At 36.0% G+C, this 21,362-nt stretch overlaps 1 protein-coding gene across 23 annotated transcripts in view; it reads left to right on the top strand.

Moving 5' to 3' along the window:
• FUBP1 (far upstream element binding protein 1) overlaps positions 1 to 21,362 on the top strand; it is a 36,806-nt gene that overhangs the window by 4,431 nt on the left and 11,013 nt on the right. For 2 of the 23 annotated variants that reach the window (XR_012661263.1, XR_012661271.1), the window contains 18 exons: positions 96 to 145; positions 238 to 309; positions 584 to 641; positions 2,230 to 2,392; positions 2,474 to 2,572; positions 2,656 to 2,757; positions 3,349 to 3,451; positions 3,536 to 3,636; positions 4,248 to 4,389; positions 5,577 to 5,737; positions 6,627 to 6,781; positions 6,869 to 6,948; positions 9,810 to 9,938; positions 10,589 to 10,663; positions 16,079 to 16,224; positions 17,773 to 17,870; positions 18,743 to 18,790; positions 19,711 to 21,349. Coding sequence is in view for 13 of the 23 variants with exons in the window: in XM_075097963.1 (XP_074954064.1) it covers positions 96 to 145; positions 238 to 309; positions 584 to 641; positions 2,230 to 2,392; positions 2,474 to 2,572; positions 2,656 to 2,757; positions 3,349 to 3,451; positions 3,536 to 3,636; positions 4,248 to 4,389; positions 5,577 to 5,737; positions 6,627 to 6,781; positions 6,869 to 6,948; positions 9,810 to 9,938; positions 10,589 to 10,663; positions 16,079 to 16,224; positions 18,743 to 18,790; positions 19,711 to 19,716 (1,690 nt within the window). In the remaining 10 variants the exon portion in view is untranslated. Of the gene's footprint in view, positions 1 to 95; positions 146 to 237; positions 310 to 583; positions 642 to 2,229; positions 2,393 to 2,473; positions 2,573 to 2,655; positions 2,758 to 3,348; positions 3,452 to 3,535; positions 3,637 to 4,247; positions 4,390 to 5,576; positions 5,738 to 6,626; positions 6,782 to 6,868; positions 6,949 to 9,809; positions 9,939 to 10,588; positions 10,664 to 16,078; positions 16,225 to 16,607; positions 16,963 to 17,772; positions 17,871 to 18,742; positions 18,791 to 19,710; positions 21,350 to 21,362 lie in introns of those variants that run through there. The other 21 variants (XM_075097971.1, XM_075097965.1, XM_075097962.1 and 18 more) reach the window with 15 other exon arrangements.

The following is a 21,362-nucleotide window of genomic DNA, read 5'->3' as shown; positions in this document are numbered from 1 at the left end:
TGGCTTTCTTTAGTTTAATGGGAGGTTATATGTCAATTTAATGCCAGTTTGGTCTCTGAACAGTTGTCTTTCGTTTGATTTAACATTCTCTGTAGGTCTGTGATGACAGAGGAGTACAAAGTTCCAGATGGGATGGTTGGATTCAGTAAGTAGTATGGATGTGGTGGTGTGGTATAGTGAGGGATGTTAGCAAATGCTATTAATACAAATAATCTTTCTACATTTTCTTTCTCCAAGTAATTGGCAGAGGTGGAGAACAGATCTCACGTATACAGCAGGAGTCTGGCTGTAAAATACAGATTGCACCTGGTAACTATTTGTGGCATTTTTGCTTTGTTTAGGTTGGGGGGGGGTAATAGAAAGTTCAGAAGGCTGATCATTGCTTCTAATTGCCTGAACCTTCACTTAAGGTATATTTTAATGTTTTGTGCTAATCACGATTATCACAGTCTAAAGAAGTGCAAAATACAGTCACTGATCATTCTACTTCAGTGAAGTTTCAGTATTTTGTACTTTATGTTTAATTTCTTATCTCTTTCTGACTTAACACTACTGCTAAATTGGTTTTATTTTATGACTGTAGATAGTGGAGGCCTGCCTGAAAGATCATGTATGCTAACTGGAACACCCGAGTCTGTTCAGTAAGTAAAAAGAATTAATGTTGTACTGTGCAATACACATCATTTTTTAGATCGAAATAGAATATCTAGACAGCATGTTTAAAATACTATATTTTTCCTCTTTTGAAGAGGCAGTCTGGTACATAAGAACAAAGGCCCTGAACCTGCACTTAGATACTTCAACATGCTTGGAATTTTAAGACAAAAATTTGGAACTTCAACTTTTTCTAGTCCAAGTCTTGTTGAGGATAATACTTACCTAACCATGCACTGATTTCAGCTTGAGAATGAAATGTGTGAATGTATACTAAAAAGAAATGTGTGCTAAAAAGAGACTCTGTATTAACTATAAATTGGAACATCACAGGGAAAATGTGGAAAACCAATAACGTGTAAGAGTAGGAGTTACTGAAATCCCAGCCTATCAGAGTTCTTAAATGTCTTTGGTATAAATTAACATATATCAAAAGCTATGAAAGTGGTGTCTGTGTTACCTATCAGCAAAGTTAACTTTTGACTTCCTGTGTTCAGGGAAGATGATGATGATAGCAATGAAAATGGTTGGGGTTTGTATTTTCACTGGCACAGGAGTTATGTAACCACTTGAAGACTGACTTATCCTGCTTTGCTAGGAAAGATTTAAATGTAGTAGTATATTTGGTATTGCCTCATTTATGTTAGCTGCTCCTGCTTTGTGTTTGCAGGTAAGGCCTGCAGCTACATGTTTTCCTTTGGTGAAGTAGTGTGGCATTCTCCTCTTATGTGGCAGCCAAGCAGGCTGCTGTTAATGAAGTCATTCCTTTATGGGCATTTTAATTCTAATTATAGTTTATTCTGCTTGCATATTAGAGGGAAGAGTTTTTAACTAATCTTAGTACTGTAGTCCTGATTTTATTCTGGCAACTGACTTATATTTGTGGTAAATATATACTTGCTTCCATACACTCTTCTGGTAATGGTTACAAGTGTCCTTACTTTGCATACTGAATCAAGCAACAACTATCATGGTACTTGGTGTTAAAGCTAGGTTTATTTTACACTCTGGGGTTTTTTGCCTTTTTATAAAAACATGAGGTAGATCTACCTTAAGACTGGCTGTTAGTAGATTAAAGAAAAATTACTGTCAAATGAGAGGTTACCTGAATTACTACTGAAACTAAGCAAAGCTAGAAAAACCTTTCTGATTGGTGATTTATTTTTAATGAAGTAAAAAATTTGAAATCTTTTAATTAAAATGGAATTTAAAAAAAATATTTTAAAGGGCAAGGTTTCCATCATTTGTTCTGAATTAAGGTTTGATCAGTGTAACTGTATTCAGGGACGATGGTTGTGTTTGAGGGGGTAACTTACGTGTGTTTGTTAAAGAACCACCTTTTGTATTCTCATATTGGGGGGTGGTTTAGGTCTATCACATCTTGGAATTAGCTTCTTAAGTTACTGTTACAGATTTACTGAGTTTGTCTCATATTTCTTAGTGATAGTAATTATATTTCTTCTGTAGAAACTTTACAATTTAAAAAAAAAGAACAATTTCCAAGCAGAATAGGTGTGGGTAAGTGATACTTGTAGGAATAAGTATGTATTTAGAAATGTATGTATTCCTTCACAGATCAGCAAAAAGATTACTTGATCAAATAGTAGAAAAGGGAAGACCTGCACCTGGCTTTCATCATGGCGATGGACCTGGAAATGCAGTCCAAGAAATTATGATTCCAGCAAGTAAAGCAGGATTAGTTATTGGGAAAGGTGGAGAGACAATTAAACAGTTGCAGGTATGTATGCATCCTTTCTTAAACATGCGATAATATCAAATCTGGGTTTGAGTGGGTATTGACCTCCCTTTTGTTAAACAGGAGCGGGCAGGTGTCAAAATGGTCATGATTCAGGATGGTCCGCAGAACACTGGTGCAGACAAGCCACTTAGGATAACTGGAGACCCTTATAAAGTTCAGGTAAGGACTCCTTCAGAATTCAGAGCATTTTGAAATCCCTTCTGATGTTGCAGTACCTAAATGAACTTTAATTCTTCTTTTAGCAAGCCAAGGAAATGGTGCTGGAGTTAATTCGTGATCAAGGTGGCTTTAGAGAGGTGCGCAACGAATATGGGTCAAGAATAGGAGGAAATGAAGGGATAGACGTAAGCATGGTTGAAAAACTTGTTCACTGTATTTTGAGATGTTAACATTAAAATGCTGAGCTGGGTAATACCACTGAAAAATCTTAAACGTATTCCAAAAGTGGTTGTGGCATGTAAGTATGACTTGATCGTTGTTGAAATAAGTTTTATGGCTAAGTATATAATGTCACTGTAGAAATTGGAGATTGGCCTTTACAGAAGAATATTTAAGTCCACCTATTATGCAAGTCATGAACTTATAATTGTTCATCAGAGGTGAGGCTGAAAGTTTCACCTGCTAGAATTAGTATTTTAGGCCCATTAGAACTTTTGTTCTTTGTGAGAAGCATAATATCCACTGGAATTGCTGCCACTATGAGAACTTGTAGTGCATAGGATCTCTTTCTTTTTGATGCTTTCATCCAGTATTTGCTATGCTTGTGACTTGATATTAAAAAATTCACTTGAATTGAAAACACACACTTCAAAAAGCCTTAAGTGGCATAGGGCTGGCCATAGTTTACCCTTTTAATACGTGACCCTTTTAATTGTGTGAATTTGGTATGAATATTTGCCTCATTGACATCTTGCCATTATTTTTTTCTCTTTAAGGTTCCAATACCACGATTTGCTGTAGGTATTGTAATTGGAAGAAATGGAGAGATGATAAAAAAGATACAGAATGATGCTGGTGTTAGGATCCAATTTAAGCCAGGTTGGTAGTATGTCCTTAAGTTTCTGTGAATTGAGTGTAAATTTACTGGATTACATATACTGGAATAGTTAATTTTTATTGCAGATGATGGAACAACTCCAGATAGAATAGCCCAAATCACAGGGCCTCCTGACAGATGTCAGCATGCTGCAGAAATTATTACAGATCTCCTTCGAAGTGTTCAGGTTGGGTAATATGTTGCTTACCATTTCAAATCTCCTGAGAGACTTTGGAAAAGACTTAAAAATTTAAAAATTAGTGTTTAACTTAAGAAAATAATTTAATGGTTAAACTTCAAAAGTTTGATCTGGAATATGAATGTTTGCTTTTACAGTTAGAGTTTTGCAAGTGTCAGGATGACAATACTGATTGGGTCACGGTAGTTCTTGATCTGGCTGGTTTTAGAGCTGCTTCTTCTGTTGTCTTGTATTAATAGCCGATATGCTGTTACTCTTGGGTGTAATTGGTGTTTAAAAGATGGTTTAAATGCTTAGTTTGAGATGAGCCCTGCAACTTCCTTTACAGAAGGCAGGCAGAAATTACGTCTCTGTACATGTGAAACTTTTCTGCTCTCTTCTATATCCTTTTCTTCTGTCTTTCATATGCAGAGTTGTTCAGAACATCTTTTAAGATGTAATTTAGGTCTTCTGGAAAAGATACTGCTTTAACTATCAAAACTATCTGAGTAGTAGATCAGTCTTTCCTTAACAAAAGATGTGATGTAACTAGTTGGCATTAATAATTCATTTGCAGTAATCTTTATAGAACATGCTAATTTGGTGCTTTTTCTTTTTAGGCTGGAAACCCTGGTGGACCAGGACCTGGTGGTCGAGGAAGGGGTAGAGGCCAAGGGAACTGGAACATGGGGCCTCCTGGTGGATTACAGGAGTTCAATTTTATTGTTCCCACTGGCAAAACTGGATTAATCATTGGCAAAGGCAATATATCTTATATATATGTGTATCTGTATGTAGTTAAAAAATCTCTCAGCTTTTCTCTTTGTACAAATAGCCATACTAGAGAGGTATTTCAAGACAAGCCTTTGCAAATAGTTTCATGTACAGTAGAGCATGATACTGCTAAATCATAACACTCCTAATACTTTTTTTCAGATATTCCTCACCACAACACGTACCCCAGTAGTTAAAAGTCAAGAACCAATCAATTTATCTAACCCATTTTATTTAAAGTAATACGTACTGAGTTACATTGGTAGTGTTTGGTAGATTCTTAGATGATGTATCTTATAATTAGTCTGCATTTAATACTGCTTGATTAGCCTAGTGTTATTGTGTTTGTAACTCACTCTTGAAACTAATTTTCACACATTCCAGTGAAGATCTTTTACAATGGAATCCTGAAAAAAATTTTATCTGTGTGTTTAGTAAAATAATTACTTCTCAAATAATTTTGTTATAAAAATAATTTGCCATATGCTTCTAAATGAAATGCTTGGGTTATCTTAATCTTTTGTCATGTGTTTTCGAGACACAACAAATAGGCTGATATAATTCAGTTCTTGACCTGGAAACTTGATTGATTTTTTTTTGTTTTGTTTTTTAATAAAATGCCAAATGACCTTTGTTCTGAAAACTTTGTGCCTACTAATGATACAGGTAACATCTCAGGATCCTGTAAGAGGAGGAACTAGTTTAGGGAATGTAACTCTCTAGGTTTAGTGCACTGCAAAAAATGTGGGCTTTACCAGCTGGTCGCTTCTGGGGTTTTGTCACCTGTGCTTGCCTACTGCTTTATTAGGAGGTTAGGCTTTAATGTTGTATTTACGGATAACCATGGGTATTGGTTGTCATTCTGTCTAACCTTACATCTTTACACGAATGGAAAAAAACAGACAATGTTGTAGTTCTCTGCTGTTCTTTCTGAGTAAAAATATTATGGTCTTTCATTTTAAGAATAATTTATTTTTACTGGTTTATTGCAATCCAAGCTCTATACTACACAGAAGAGGCTTTTTTCTAATTGTTAGAATGTTCTTATATGGCTCTTGAGAATAGGTGTCTCTTCACTTCTCTGTCTTCAGCTTCCATTCAGTTGACTTTTTCTGGTTTGAATCTTAGTATTTTTGCTTTAATGCATGTCATAAAAGCTGTATGTTGCATTGTAGGTGGTGAAACTATTAAAAGCATAAGCCAGCAGTCTGGTGCTAGAATAGAACTTCAACGAAATCCTCCACCTAATGCAGATCCAAACATGAAGATGTTTACTATCCGTGGAACACCCCAGCAAATAGATTATGCACGACAACTTATAGAAGAAAAGATTGGAGTGAGTGCATAACTATATTTTGGTTTACAGTTGTAATTAAACAGAATAGGAAGTGAGTCTCCTTTGGAGACTTTTCTTCCATTTCACTTCCAAATTACTTAATCATTGGATCATAGTGATGTAGTAGATGCTGTAATAAACAATCATAAAATTTATAATTAATTATAATCTGGGTTTAATATAAACATAACTTGATGCATCAAAAGAACCAAAAACTTGTAATGGAAAGAAACAGTTGCTTTCTTCAATGTAATACTGTGTATTTTTTTAGTGATGTGTTCTTAAAGATGCCCACTCTGCATAATGAAAAATTTGACAACTTCAAAGACATCTTTGATATTTTTAAAGCTACTATACTGTGTGTTTAGTTTTTCAGCCTCAGTATGTTTAGGTAGAGTTTTAATCCAGGTTCATGCTGTTTAAACACACTGCACTTTTGTTCGTATGTGTACGCATGTAAACAAATATACTACCTGATTTTTGTACCGAATCTTAAAAACAGATTTAATGAGCAAGATTAGCCAGATTTAGATGTATCAGTTTATTTTAAAACATGGATAGTCTTGGGTTAGTTTGTGAGTTGTTTGGTTTTTTTTTTAAACGCAACTTGTGGGGAAAAAAAACTATGTTTATTTGTAAAATTCTTTATTTCCTCAAGAAAGAACTGAAATGCAGCTTTTCAGTTGCTCTTACTGTCATGGCTGCTTTTAACTCTCTTCTTTAACTAGCCGTAAGCCTAATTAATCTTCAAAAAGACTCTTCTCCAGGGAAATGTCTTTATTTAAAAGCAATCAATCCTTTTTAAAGTGTTAAGATTTATGCTTCTAAACTGCCGAAAAATGGAGAACAGCAAGGTTTATTTTCATCTGCATTGCTGCTCTTCTTACAGGGTCCAGTAAATCCATTGGGTCCACCTGTTCCCCATGGGCCCCACGGTGTTGTTCCTGGCCCACATGGACCTCCTGGGCCGCCAGGTCCTGGTGCTCCCATGGGACCATACAACCCAGCTCCTTATAATCCAGGGCCTCCTGGCCCTGCACCTCAGTAAGTACTGCTTCAGATAGCTTCATCTCTTGTAGGGTGCCCCTGGGACTGGCTTTCACTGTCTATGTATGACTTGATCTTTTATAGCGGTCCTCCAGCTCCGTATGCTCCACAAGGATGGGGAAATGCTTATCCGCACTGGCAGCCACCAAATCCACCAGATCCAGGTAGGAAACATCACAGTTGTAGTGCACTGTGGATATACTTTGGGTACATCCGTTTTGTCCTTACAAGTATATACGTTTCACAATTCATTTGTGTTACACAGGTAGATCTGTAAAAGCTATTCTTCAGCCTTTTCTTTACTGATTGCCAGTTTGTTTTATACTTCCCATGTGTTCCTTGTGAGATGTTGAATTCAGTTGTTACAGTTGGAATATGCTTCTTCACTAAACATTGATATTGCATCCCAATTTATGATATTTCTTGCAAGGCTCTTGGTTAACTGATTCTGTGTGAATCAGTTGATTTTTCTTACAGTGGATGTTTTAAAGTTCTTCAATTAGGCTGTGTTTTCTTTCCCTAATAGTCAATGACTTTGTATTTTAAACAGTGCTCCTTACAATCTCACTGATCCTGACTTCGCACAGTTTATGCTATATTACATATTTCTAGCTTTTGTTGACTTGTATGAGGATTGCTTCTCAGAGTCTGTTACAATTGTATTTTGCTCAGCCCTTTTTGAGGGGTAAAACTTCTGTTGAACTGCTGTTGATAGAGTAAAACTAGGTAGGATTGTGTATTTTGAGCTTCTGCTTATAATAGTTTTGTATTTTCTTCTGAAACCCATCTTTGTAGAATCTGTTTCTTCTATTGCTGTTTACTTTTGTCAAGACCGGGGGTTTTTACTTAATTACAACTTCCCGAAGTTTTAGTATCCTGCTTTTCCTTAAGTTACATCCTTTGGTTGGACTAGAGCATATGGGGAAACGGAACTGCAGTCACAGGAGGCATGGTAAGGCTAGATGCTTGAGTCGCTTGCACCTCACTTGTTTGAGGTAGAGCTTCTTCAGAATTTCAGCCAAAAGATCTCATTTTTATTTTTGTTATAAATGGAATAAATATCTTCTGATAGCCACTGGTCCCGAGACAAGTTACATCACGGAAAAACGAGAGGGCTTTGGAGGATGTTACAGTGTACAGAGACTTCTATTCATGTTAGTGTCTTTTATATATCCTTTCTTTGCAAAGAGTCATTTCTGGTTTCATTTCCCTAACTCTTATAAAAGGTAGCTCTGCATGCATTCAGTTTAGCATTTAAAAATGCCTATTGTCATTATTTTGAAGTAGAATGTTTCACAGTGACCTGAAGTCTCAGCATACCAATAGTGTTACGTAATCCAAAGCCACTGCCAAAATGTTACAGCCTTTTTGTACCACCTTTTCATTTTTATGAAGTAATTTATTTACATAAAGATCTGTAAGAAAAATTGCAAGTATTCACCTTGAAGTAATCTTGATGATTTTAATAATCATTTTTTAGAAATATGCTTTTTAAAAATCTAATGAAGTTTTCATATGTGCAATTGAAATTGGTGTTTCTTTTGACTAGCATTTATTTGGATGAGTTTTGTACAGTTGTCCGTGTTAGTTGCTCATTTCAGTGTAACAAATGGGTTATTTCAGTATTTTTTTCAGGGGTCCTTTCTCCAGAACCATGCTTGCCCCTTGCCATGTGAAAGTGGAGCTAGTTACAGCAGTCAGATTTCTTTGGAAATTTAATGAATCCCGCTCTGTGTTCTTCTATTTGGAGAAGTAGCTACTATGGGGAAAGAGGGGGGGAACTGAGCAATGGCTTGTTTGGTATTTGCAGGTAACCTTAGAAAATAGTACATATTAGTTTAGAACCACTGTTGTTGATGGAAACAGTGTAATATGAAAAGGAAATGGCATGTTCACATTGTTTTCTGTATGCATTTTAAGTGGTTACATCTGACTTTTTAATGCTAAATGAAATACTGCAAGAAATTTGTTGTGCTGTGGATTTCTTCTCCCTGAACACTTCTTTCAGGGCATTTCTTCTTTCTCTTCCATTAGTTACTGCCTTGCCTATTTTGTGTTTGGAGAGAAATATACTTCTATTCCCATGTATAAGTTACTCTGAAGTATCAGTTGCGTCAATGTCTTTACGTGAAGTTCTTTCCTCATTTGGCCACATTTATTTGCAGATATTTTTATTCTTTAAGGATGCAAATAATGTTAAAGGATGCTAGTTGTGTTACAGAACATTACATTCTCTAATAGTAGATTTGCAGGATTATTGTGGATTGCCAGTGTGGTAATGTAATCAATCTCTGATTCAGCAAGAATAAGCCATTCTTAAAGGCTGTATGTGAAAAACAGAGAAATAAGGCTCTAGGAGGCAGCATTGTTTGCCTACCTAGAAGTAGTTAAAAATAAGGGAAGCATGGAGATAGCTGCAGAAGATGCAACTGTTGCTATTATTTGTTATACTAAAAAGCTTTAAGTAAACAGTGATGCTTTACAGCCACGTATGGGGATTCAGGTTCTCCAAATAGTATGTGTTTCTGTATTTTACTGTTACCTTGAACTTTAACTGACAAGCATTGCAAACAGGTAGTAAGATTTGTGTTCTTCTCTTTCAGAAATACGTACTTGGCATGCCTCCTCTGCCAGTGTCGTTAGCGTGAGGTTATAGCAAAAGTAAACCCACGGAAATTGTTTGGTGCTAGAATGATTCCTTGTTGCTACCATTTAGTAACATGACTGTTTATTTAAACTTGAAAGTCTGTTTATCAACATTTAAAAATTAATAAATGACATGGTAGTAGTAAGGGTTCTAGAATGATTTTATCCCATCAGTCCTATGAAAGTATACTTTGTACAATACGCTTGTCTGAAACCTGATGGAAAATTTGTGCTAGAAAGAAAGGTACAGGATGTACATGGTTATTTGGTAGAGATGGACTTTTCCTTGGAGGAAAATATGAGTGCTTAGGACAGGGAGAATTGAGGCCAACATTCTGTTCATACTACTTTCATAAATGCTTATATTTTGTTTTCATAGGTAAGCCAGGAACAGATCCCAATTCTGCAGCGTGGGCAGCCTACTATGCTCACTACTATCAGCAGCAAGCACAGCCACCGCCTGCAGCCCCTCCTGGTGGACCAGCTACAACCCAAACGAATGGACAAGGTAGCTGTTCAGTAAAATGGATACATTTCTCATTGCTGGGAGTGTAGGTGCCCCAATACTTTTTGTTGTCTTCATATATTGGGCATATTTGTGGTAAGGTTTTCTTGGAATTACAGCCTTCAACGTTGCTTTTCTCAATTTCAGCAGTAATAAGGGTAATGTATTTCTCCTGTAATAGGCTCCAAAGAGAATTTTGCTGCAACTTGGGCTGACTTAATTACATCTACATAGTGCAGTCAGTCATAAGTAAAAATGGAACGAGCCAAGCTGTTGATTTGTCATTTGCCTAAACAGTTGCATCACTTCCAGTGGTTTTAGGACAATTAAGATTATAGTGTTTAGCTGTATTAGTATAATTGTTGTGCCTGGATGAGGCTTACCACTTAAATTTTAGGTAGCATTTTGTACTGTGAGTGGTATGCGTTCCTGAATCTTAAAAACATGCTGAACGCTTGAAACAATTCTGTGTTTCTTTGTGGTGTCTTTTACTAATTGTTTAGATTTGTAGTAGCTTGTACCTCATGGGTTTATAGTGCCAGATTTAAGTGACCTTTTTTGGGATTGTTGCTGAAAACTTTAGCTGATAATCTGTAAATTGTTCGATGGATGAAGCAAAACCCAGTAGTTTGACTATTTTTGGTCTAATTCAGGAGATCAGCCAAATCCAGCACCAGCAGGGCAGGTTGACTATACCAAGGCCTGGGAGGAGTACTACAAAAAAATGGGTACGTGGGCATGTCTTTTTTCTCTTGTTGCATAGTTGAATGATTTAGGAGGCTTGCTTATCTTATTTGAGATGGTTTTTTACCCCCAAAAAACACATGCACAATCCATGTGTCTTCTGAACTATATACTGCTAGAGGCCCTGAACCCCGCAGGAGAACAGACTTAAATGCCTTAAACACAACAAATTTTTACTTGTACTCATGCTGGTAATCAGCTTTACAGAAATACTTTGTACATAACGAGATGTCTGTATTTGATCATTGGGAAACAGCATATTTTAACTACTTCAATCTGAGTATTTTGAAGTGTGTTTTTATAGTATATTTCATAAGTGTTGGAGTTCAACTTTGATCTATTTTGTGAAGCTGTTCCTTGTCTTGTTTAGTAGTTGTTTCCTAATGCTCTTAAGATTACAGATAGTTTTGAGGTTTGGTGGGTTTTTTCTTACTTTGTGTTCCAAGTTATTAAAGCATCATAGCTAGCTTTCATTTATATCGTGCCCTTTTTTTTAAATAGCATTTGCTTTGCAGCACTTAACCTGCAGTTTAAACACAGTTCTTATATGTTGTTGCTAGCCTTTTCAAAATATTTTCTTGAAATGACTTATTAACCTGAAATGTATTTGCTTGTGAAGTTGATGATTTTGCAATTTTCAAGACTTGTTTCCTTATTCAGTAAATTACTTGAAAGCATATGGGAAAGTCTCGCAGGTCAGTATTTTGCCCATGGTGTCCTCCCGTGGATGTTGTAGTTGATGCAGATCTGTATACTGAGGACCAGTGGGCTTATGAATGCCAGTGCTTTCCCTGGTATCTCTGTTTGACCAGACATGTAGCAGCATCTAGTTTGGACTGTTTGTTTGGGTGGGAGGGTTTGGTGAGATTTTTGCCTTCTTCCAACTGCACCCCATTTTCTCATGGAATATTAAAAAGCATTTGGAGTGAAGGTTAATAGCATGTTTAATTCCTCTTATAAGCCTTCTATCAGGTTCATCTCAAATTATTTGCCAAGCCATAACTACCTTTATTCTTTTTTATTTTGGCACAGCATAAGTGGTGAAATGAACAGAAAATATATGATGATATAATTACTTCAAGAATTGTATATCAGACTAAGAAAATTGCAACATGGCTACCAAACGGGATTTTTAAGATGTGATGAGCCTTTCCAGTTTTCCTCTTTCTGTTTCGTTTAACTAACTTTTTTCAATTTACTGTATCTCTTAGTTCAGCTCACATTCTTCAATGCCATGTTCTGGGGATTTTTTCACTGCCTTTTTAAGAATACTTTGTTGGCAGGGGCTCTGCTGTCTTTCTAATTTGCTGTCTCTGGAAAGCAAAGCCTGGGTTGTACCAGTCTTACATTTGTTGTAATTAAATAATAGCTAGTTTTTAAGGTGCTGGGATAGAGTTTCTGGGAGCAAGTCCAAAGAGGATTGTGAACCCAAAAACGATAGACACTGGGAGATGTAAAGAATTGCTCCTAAAACGTAAAAATAAATTCAAAGACAACAATCAAACAAGAGGACAAACAGAAGGGCAGTTCTGATCTTCATGTGTTTTTCTAGTTTAAATTGAGTTCTTTGCCGGAAGGAGAACTCCTTGTGTCTGGACCTGTGTAACTTGGCTATTTAAATCATGACAACTTTTTACTTCTTCAGCATGTGCAAAATCTTGATATGGAAGATATAATTTCTCTTAAGGTCCACTTAGAAAAGAGGAAGAACTGACCAAGTGAGGTTGAAGGGCAGAGAATTCGCCTAGAGTTGCTTTACTGGTAAATGGAGGTGGTTTAGCCCAACTCCTTAACAACAGTGTTAAGTAGTAGTAGATGATGTAATCAACAGGAGGGCTGTCGATGAGCAGGCCCGTGTGGTTTCCAGGCTCTCAAATACAGCTGTTACTGTTGGTGCTTCCTGCAGTACTGTAATGCTTCTGTCCCCGTTAACTTGTGCAAAAGGGGGAAGGTAGGAATTACAAGTCACTCACTCTTCGGCTCTTCTTTCAGATTTTTCACAGCACAGATAATTACACGAACAGCTGTTTTGGAGAACTGAACTGAAACCTGGGACTTGTTGAGCCCAAGCAACTTTATTTTTGTGGCTGAAGAAAACTACTTTGATAATTATGAGGGCAACAGTACTGAGCTGAGCAAGTTGCATGTGATACTGCGCTTGGTCCTCTGGATTTTCTCATACTTTGAGTATAGGTGATCTGAAAACTCCTAAAGCATTCCTGAATATTCCCATTAAAACCACAATACTGCTTTCCAAAGTGACTTCCTACTGGTGCAATATGATTCGGCTAATCACAGAGAACACTGACCTATATAGAACAGTGACTTGAAAACATCATGTTTCCCAGCTCTCAAATATATTGGCAAAGTCCATCTCCTTTTTCAGACTCTGGTTTTGGCCAGGGACTATTGCTTTGAGTAGCAAATACAATTAAAGATAAGACTGAAAAGCTAGTAAAATTACTCATGTGTACTGGTAAGTTACGGCATGTGGATCTTGCAGTTGACTCAGACCATATACTTGCTTGGTATCCTACATCATAAATTCAGAAAATTTGCTTTAAATTTCCCTTGAGTGTTACTAGGTAACGAGACAGTAGATCAGCTTTTGAATACATACAGACGCTGTTACCTTGCATCGGAGGCAGAGTACTTCCATTCTTGCCTACAAGAGCCAAAATAAAGATTTGCGTAACTGGACCCTAAAAACCTCCCACGGGTAACAGTTCCCTCTAAACGTGAAGTCATATGTTCGTAAGTCAGATCAGTAAATGATCTGTATGTCACTATAGGAGTTTGTAAATTTATCATTTAAAGATATTCTAGTATATTGTGGGCTTGATTCATAGTTAGGAGTTTCCACAATACAATAGTGGAACTGTTCTTTAATGATTCCTCAGCGCTGCAGTGGGAAAGACGACAAAGAACAGTTTTATTAGAATCACCTTTGAAGATTTGAGTAGTGGAAGAACTGTAGAATCATCTGGCATGTTCTTTCTTAGCCTTTCTTAATGGGGAGGTATTCGGTGTTTTATTTTCTTTGTATGTAGCTTAGAAACCTTGTTAGTGTTCCAGTTGCATCTGGATATTAATGATGAGCATGTACAGTTTCAGTGCAGTTCTGTACACTGAAAGGAAGTTGTGACTAAATCTGAACTGTAGGTTCAGAATTACTTGTATTACTTAGAAGGAGGATGATGCAGCTAAAATACTTCGAATTTTTACTAATCTGTTTCAGGACAAAAGTCCAGTTTGACATCTTGGAGTAGATGTCAAACTTCCTATATCTGATTTATTATTTGAATTTCAACAGTGCCTTGGGATAGCTGGCTGAATGTCAGAAGATCCTTGGGTCATAATTCACAAAAAATGCCTTAGCTCTGACATTCAGCTGTGCTAAATAATTTACAAGTACTATCTCATAGATTAATAGTGAACTTGTGAGAATATAGCCTGGGATAATTCATAACCATGTTAAAAATAATTTTGGTTAAAATAATTGATCAGAAGTATAACTTTTAAGTTGTGGTAAATTATAAGTATCAATTGCAAAATGTTATTTCGGCTCTTAAGATTTGAAGAAATTTAAGTACATTTTTCTAGAAAAACAATTGCTTTACTGTTCAACAGTGTACAGTGTAACTGTTTAGTGTATAACCCAAACAGTAATGGTGAGTTAATATATCTATGATGTAAGGGGAAAACTATGGAAGTTGTCTAGAGGGTTGGAAAACAGAAGATTTGTGTTTTGAAGATGTTCAGGATAGTGGTTTGCCAAATGTTCAGATTCTCTGCTCGCACTTAAATGTGTTTGAGGATTGGGAGAATACATTTATATGTAAGAGGAGTGTGGATAACTGGTATTTGTCATGTCAGTTTTCTGTGTGAAAGTATTTAAAACCAACCATACAAAATTAACCTTCTGATACATACAAAACAGTTTGTTACAATCTTTGATACTCCTTTTCCCCAGAATGTTGCTCAGTGGTCTTGTATCAAAATAAAAGGTGAGGTGGTTTCAGGTAGGATTGAAAACTTTCAGCCCTCGTTGTGTGGAAGAGGCCTCTTTTTCTTGAGAGCAGAACAGAGATTAGATGCACATGGAATTGTACAGGGTGCAGGCTTGCATTGTGCAAATCTATCAAATCCAATTATTTGATGTAGTGTGGTTGGATACGGTGTTTCGTTTGGTTTGTTTCTTCTGTTGTTTCTTTGGATTGGGTCTTTTTTTCCTAGTGTCCTAGAAAAAAAAAGGGGAGGTGGTAGTTTTTTGGTAGTATCCTAATTCAGACTGTAAAACTTGGATTTGAAAAAAATAAAACTATAAGAATGTAGATCACAAAAATGTCATATCACAGCAGTAGTAGTTCTGTTTTGGAAGTTCAAGAAACTTAATTTTAAGCATTCCATATAAAACCCTTCTGTCGGAATGCATGCAGGTGTGAGGGGAGATGATTGGGTAGAGGATAGTGAGTGGTGTTCTACTTGTAGTCAGGCATGTTCTGCAGTGGTAACTGCAAGAGCACCTTTCAGATAAAAAATTGTGAAGAAGATAGTGGTAATAAGCGGAATGTGTTCGATATTTCTGAAATAAGAGAAGGGAAAAAGGAAGTAAAGATGTCTGTAACAAACCTTCCTTGGAAGGGTGGCATGACTAAGCTCCTAAAAAGTTGGCTCTAATTTACAGGGTTTTTGATAGACTAAAGAGTCCTTGTGTATTAGTCTATTGCCTTTATACAGTTCTTAAGCTGCAAGTTTATTTGTTGGAAGGACCGTTAGTACTCAGCTGTACATCTGCGACTGTGTGTGTGTATACACATATGTGTGTACATGCTGTTATTTCTAGAGGATCAGAACTTCAGGCTGGAAGGAGAAGTTTCAAGATTATATTCTGTGGTGGAGTCACTGTTTACAAAAGTTAATGCTCTTTTTGAAACCTGTAGTCTGCAATAACCCAGCAGTTGCATTAAGAGGCCAAAACTGGGGGAGTGAATGAATTGCCATCTGGTGACTTAATGCAGTCTGTATGGTAAGTTATCAGTCTAGGTGGAGTACAGAAAGTAATCTCACCTGTTGACCTGTATTTTAGTTTAAATGCTACCAGTTCTGGTCAGATTAGATCAGCAGGCTTTAAAGACTTTTTTTTTTGCTCTGGAAGGTGATTCAAGAGGTGGAAAAAAACTGTCCTTATGGTTCCTCAATTTTGTTTTACGTGGGATTCATTACATTAAAGTAATAGGATGAGTGGTGAGGTAAAAAAAAAAAAAGCAGCCACAAGATTATTCAGAAGCCTTGAAGGAATATTGCTAGAAGCTAGATGACGTTGTTAGGCAGTGAGGTTTTGAAATCTTCTCACTGCTATTGCAGCAACAAAGCTATATAATTCCAATTACTTGTAGGTCAAGCGGTTCCTGCCCCTGCTGGGGCTCCGCCAGGTGGTCAGCCGGATTACAGTGCAGCATGGGCTGAGTACTACCGGCAACAGGCAGCATATTACGCCCAGACAAGTCCACAGGGAATGCCACAACATCCTCCAGCACCACAGGTATGAAGTTTAAGTGTGTTTTGGCTGGCTTCCGTTTCAGTGGTTATAGGTAATTTTTTGCATGTCTCCTGCTTTGTTACCTTTGGAGTATGCATCTTTTTTTCTAGCGAAATAACTAGCAGAATAATTAATAGATGACTTTGTTTACCTGATAACTTGAGTTCTTTATCTATCCATATGTTTGGTGATTATGTTTTTAAAAAAAAAAAAAGAAAAAAAAAAAGAAAAACTTTCTCCTCCCAGGGTTTTGAAAACCATGCAAGAAGCCACCACCATTTACATTAACCAATTTTTCTTTCTTAAAGGCTTCACTCCTGAGTTAGCTCGATTTAAAGGATTTTCTTTAACTTTTTGTGTATCTCTTATGTATCTCTTCTGCACAGGGCCAATAATAAGAAGTGGACAATACAGTATTTGCTTCATTGTGTGGGGGAAAAAACCTTTGTTAAATGTATGGATGCAGACGCCTTGATGAAGATCTTAATTTTGTTTGGTTAAAAAAAAATAGTGTTTTTGAAAATGTACAAAATATCTATCACTACTGATAGGAGGTAATATTTCTGTGTAGAAATGAAAATGGTTTGTTTTTAGTATTAGTGTAGATGTACACATTCCAGCAAATGTATTTGCAATTATGTGGTCAATGCTTTGTGATATAAATGTACTTTTTCAATGTATACTTTATCACTTTTAAAATGCCTGTTTTGTGCTTTACAATAAATAATATGAAACCTCCTGTGTCGGTAAGTTGGATATGTGGGTATATAAGGAATTATAGGATTGATTTGCAACGCTGAATCAAGGTACCTGTACACAAACAAGATCTTTTTCCCCCCCCATGAAACCTTGTTGAGTTTAAAAACTTGTCGTTAGCATGTTTTTCCCCTCTTGCAGAATAGTTGTAGATGGAGGATCTCTTTCATTCATTGTATTTTGCTGCCTAGCACCAGTAATCTTGATACTTTAATTTTCTTTCTATTTGATTAAAACTGCATGTGTTTAAGAAGGTGATCTTTTGGCATACTTCCATTGCATTAACAGTGAAATTTCCTTTTATACATGACCACTGTTTCAGACCTGTGCAGCTGCTATAACAGATAACTTTTGTTCTTAATTGAGTACTTCAAAACTGTTCCTGCATAACTATTTTATGGATTTTTCAGACTAGTTATAAAATTTATTTTAAGTGTAATGTGCGTAAGCCTTCAGTTTAAAGTAGTGCACTGCAAAATTCAGTGTAGAAAAGTCAATGTGGTATGCATAGTAGTTAAAAAAAATTGCATCTGTCCTTAAAACGCTGTTTTGTTTGAGTGGTGGGGAGTGGTTGAGAACTCCTGCAGAGCAGATAACTTGTTTTTGTAAATACTCAAATACTTGAATCAACTGATTATTTTTTTTTATATATACTTGAAACTTCTTATTGCTCTAATGCTCATACTAAAAATCTGATTCTCTTGAAATCCTTTGTTTGCTCTTTGCATATTTATTGGCTCTTTGCATATATTAGACTACATGCAATACAGTCTGTCTTGCCATTGTCTGTTGAAGTGCAGGTTTGATCCAGCCAGTATAGAACTAGCTCTATAGGGGTGAGGAGGACTGTGCTGTGTATCATCCTTGATTGTTCCTTCAAGGAGCATTGCACTGTAAGTACATCAGAATGACAAATTGATGAACTGCAACAGTATCTTTTTGTCAATGTTCCACATAATGAAAATGCCATACTTGTGTGACTATTATGTTGGAATACAGTGCTGATATCTTAAGAAATCATAATCGCTTCTTAATTCATAAACATGGGTTTGCGTATACATATACGTACACATAATATGAGCTTTGTGGGTAAGTATTCCTGAAACGTTTAGCAATAGCTAAAGAAAATCATGTTTCTGTTTATCTGAGTAATAGTCTTTTTCACTAGTGCTCCTGAGACAGCTGTATCATTCAGTGTTTTAAAGTATGCATATCATAACATTGAAGTCTTTGGAACTACTTGTTAGACAGACGTTGTCTTTGTCTTCAGATAGTTTGCAGATATATAGCGATGTAGGTATGTTTTAAGTAATTCTATAACTGTTACTTGCTTTATCTTTTGGAACACCATATTGTTGCTTTGAGAATTTAAATTTTTTTAGGGTGGCTGCACAGAGAAGTAAAAGTTAAGGCTTGAAAATTGCAGTAGTTTATTCAGGTAATTAGCAATGTATGTATTGTGCTGTAGAAATAGAAGGAATTATTTTTATCCCTTTTAAAATTAGGAGTTATTTTGGTAGCTTGAAAAAGGCTAGGACAGTATTTGTTATCTTTAGTGTAGGGTATGAAGTTTAATAGTTCAGATATTTTGCATGGTGTTTTGTAGATAACCTTATAGAATGGTGCATTTATTATGTACTAAGCTGAGCAAAATTAAATTCACTGGATTCTTTATCATTCACAAAATGGAGGCTGTTGATTTTGATTCATTTAAGGTATAAAATCTTTATTAATTGCAAACAGTGCAATTATTTATACTTCACAGTGCCTTCCCAGACCTTCCACCTTAGGTTCTGCTGCAAAAAAGCAACAGGTAAGCACAACCTAAGGAAGTATATAAATTAATATATTTCAGTACATTAATGTTGTCCCTGTGAGATCTTTGTGGTTGTGTATTGAAAAAGCAATCTGCTGCTTCCCCAAATGCATTGTTATTCACGGTTCCATTGCAGTGGAAAGTCTTTTAAGTTCTTAAACAACTGTTTCTATTTCTAGGTAAATATGTATTTTTTATTTTTTATTTTTTTAGAGAAGATGAGTAGATTGCAGTCATTAAACTTGAGCAGAATAAGTAATTTTTGTTATTTTTCCTCAAATAGCTAATTGTTGCAATTAAAGAATCAAAACCTTTAAAAACATGCAGTAATTACTTCGGTTAGAAATGTCAACAGCCTTCACAAATGTTTTTTATAATAGGGCACTATACCCACTCAAACCCGTAAGACCTGAATATAAAGAATATGACTTTGTTGTTATCACTGAACTTGATAACTTGTCTTACAGTTATAGCGCATTAGTGGAATTTTTAGGTAACTTAGTTTGCTTATTCATACTTGACATGGTAGGAAAACAGATTCTGGAGTTTCAGAGATCAGTATGTTTTAACTGAAAGCATGTGCACCATTTAAATGTTAACAGTACAGCAAATAATATTTTATCTCTATAGCAGTCAGTGTATCCTGTTTCTTGATACTTTAACTGAATTGCTGTATATTCTGATAGTTTAAAATGTTTGTATGTCTTATAGATGGTCTGGTACAGGTTTTTGTTTCTGGTTTTTGTTGTTGGGTTTTTTGTTTGTTTTTGTTTTTAGCTTAAAGTAAAGCAGCATCTATTTTGGGTTTTTTGTTGATTATTCTGTTTCTAAAATGTGCTGCTCCTCTTTCAAAAGTCCTGCTTATCTGTACATCAAAGAAAAATATTCAAAAATACTGCCTTCATTTTCACACACAGTGCTGAAGATGCTGCAAGCACCAAATCATAGCTCATAGAATCAGGTCCTGAGATAGTTACTACCAGTAAAGAGGAATCCTTTGAGTGTATGCCATTGGTGAGCCGATGAGCATGGACCATAGAAGGGCTCCATGTAGAAGGTAAAATTGGCAAAAGCATAACAGATTTGAAATGTATCCCATACATGATGGTGTAGGGTATAATTTTTGTTTTGATCACTTTTCATTCTTTAAAGTATTATTTGTTTGACCATAAATGTTCCATAATCTGTTAAGTTTTTAAAACTGTGATTTAATAATATGAACAATCTATTCTATTTCTATTCTTCTAAACAGCCAAGCTTAGATATATTGAATTTTTGAACTAAATTAATAGTTGTGCTTCGATTTTTCTCAAGCCACTTAATATTTTCATATGTAGTTTAATATGTAACTTCATTTTTGATGTGAGAAAAGGTTAGGTGTGTACCACTTGGATTTTGATACTGTGAATTTAGTGTTGGGGTGAGTCATTTGTTCACTTCCTTTTACATGATAACGTTACTTCAACTGTTGTTGCTTAAATATCTTAACAGTCTTTCAATTGTAAATTTAGCAAGTGGGAGGAGATAAAGAAGAAAAAGCCAGTTTGTTGGGATGTTGCTAGTGTGTGGAAGATGAGATGTTCGTGTGTTAGCATTTGAGGTGTATTGACTTCCAGCTTTCTCGCTGCTGGGCTTGCAGGCATGCTCTTTTGTGCTAAGCATAGTCTTTATTTTTCAATTCTGCCTCCAAACTCATAGTTAGGAGAACTGAAAATTAGATTATTGGAGTTGTCCCGATAGAAAAAAGATAACTGGGCTTCCTTACAAATGCAATGAACTTGTCCAAAAGGTGTCTTTAAATGTTTCCTGTTCCCCCTCCCCGCCTTAGAGTCCCACAAATTAAGTAGAATGTGAACAGTACAAAAAGTTTAAGAAGGAAGCATAATATTCAAAGTAGGAAAAGCATTTTCTTATCACTTTTTGCAGCCTGTACTTCAATAGGTCATGAAATAAAATGTTGGGTGGATCATCTTCAGTCTAGTGTGATCGTAAGTCATCTGTTTAAGTTGTCTGGGCAGACAGGATCATTATTCACTTGCACAGCCTATCTTGAAAATTTTCATCTTTTTATTAGTGGTGTTTATTGGATGATAGAAACTTTCTCCCCTGTTCTCTTCCAAAGTAATTTTTAAGTTTTCCATTGCATGCTGAAAGCTTTTTATTTTGCTTTTTTTCTGGAAGTGGGGGGAGGAAGGGAGGACTGGGCTTTTCAGAAAGCACACAGTTGACAGGATTCCCTCTTCCCTAGTAATAGCTTGTAAGACTCTTATGTATGCACAAATATTTCTCTTGCGTGCATGTGAAATGCCTTTTCGTCCTGAGAAAAGTGTTCTCTGCAGAAACTACCCGTGTGTAAAAAGAAGATTGGCTTTAAAAGGCAACTGTGATGGAAACAGTGTCTTAGGGAGATGCAGCTTGGACTTGAGGTAAATTGAATGCTTTACAAAAATGTGGTTTTGAGCTTGCATTGACATTGTATGTAATATGGGTACACGTTAACTGTATAATGGTTTTTTTGTATGGTTTTTCTCAATAAATGTAAACTGATGGATAATAGCAACGTTTTTGT

This window comes from Phalacrocorax aristotelis, chromosome 6 (genome assembly GCF_949628215.1).
Source record: "Phalacrocorax aristotelis chromosome 6, bGulAri2.1, whole genome shotgun sequence".
In the NCBI taxonomy this organism is placed as follows: domain Eukaryota; kingdom Metazoa; phylum Chordata; class Aves; order Suliformes; family Phalacrocoracidae; genus Phalacrocorax; species Phalacrocorax aristotelis.
Note: the sequence above shows the minus strand (reverse complement) of the source record. Positions and strands in the feature narration are given on the sequence as shown.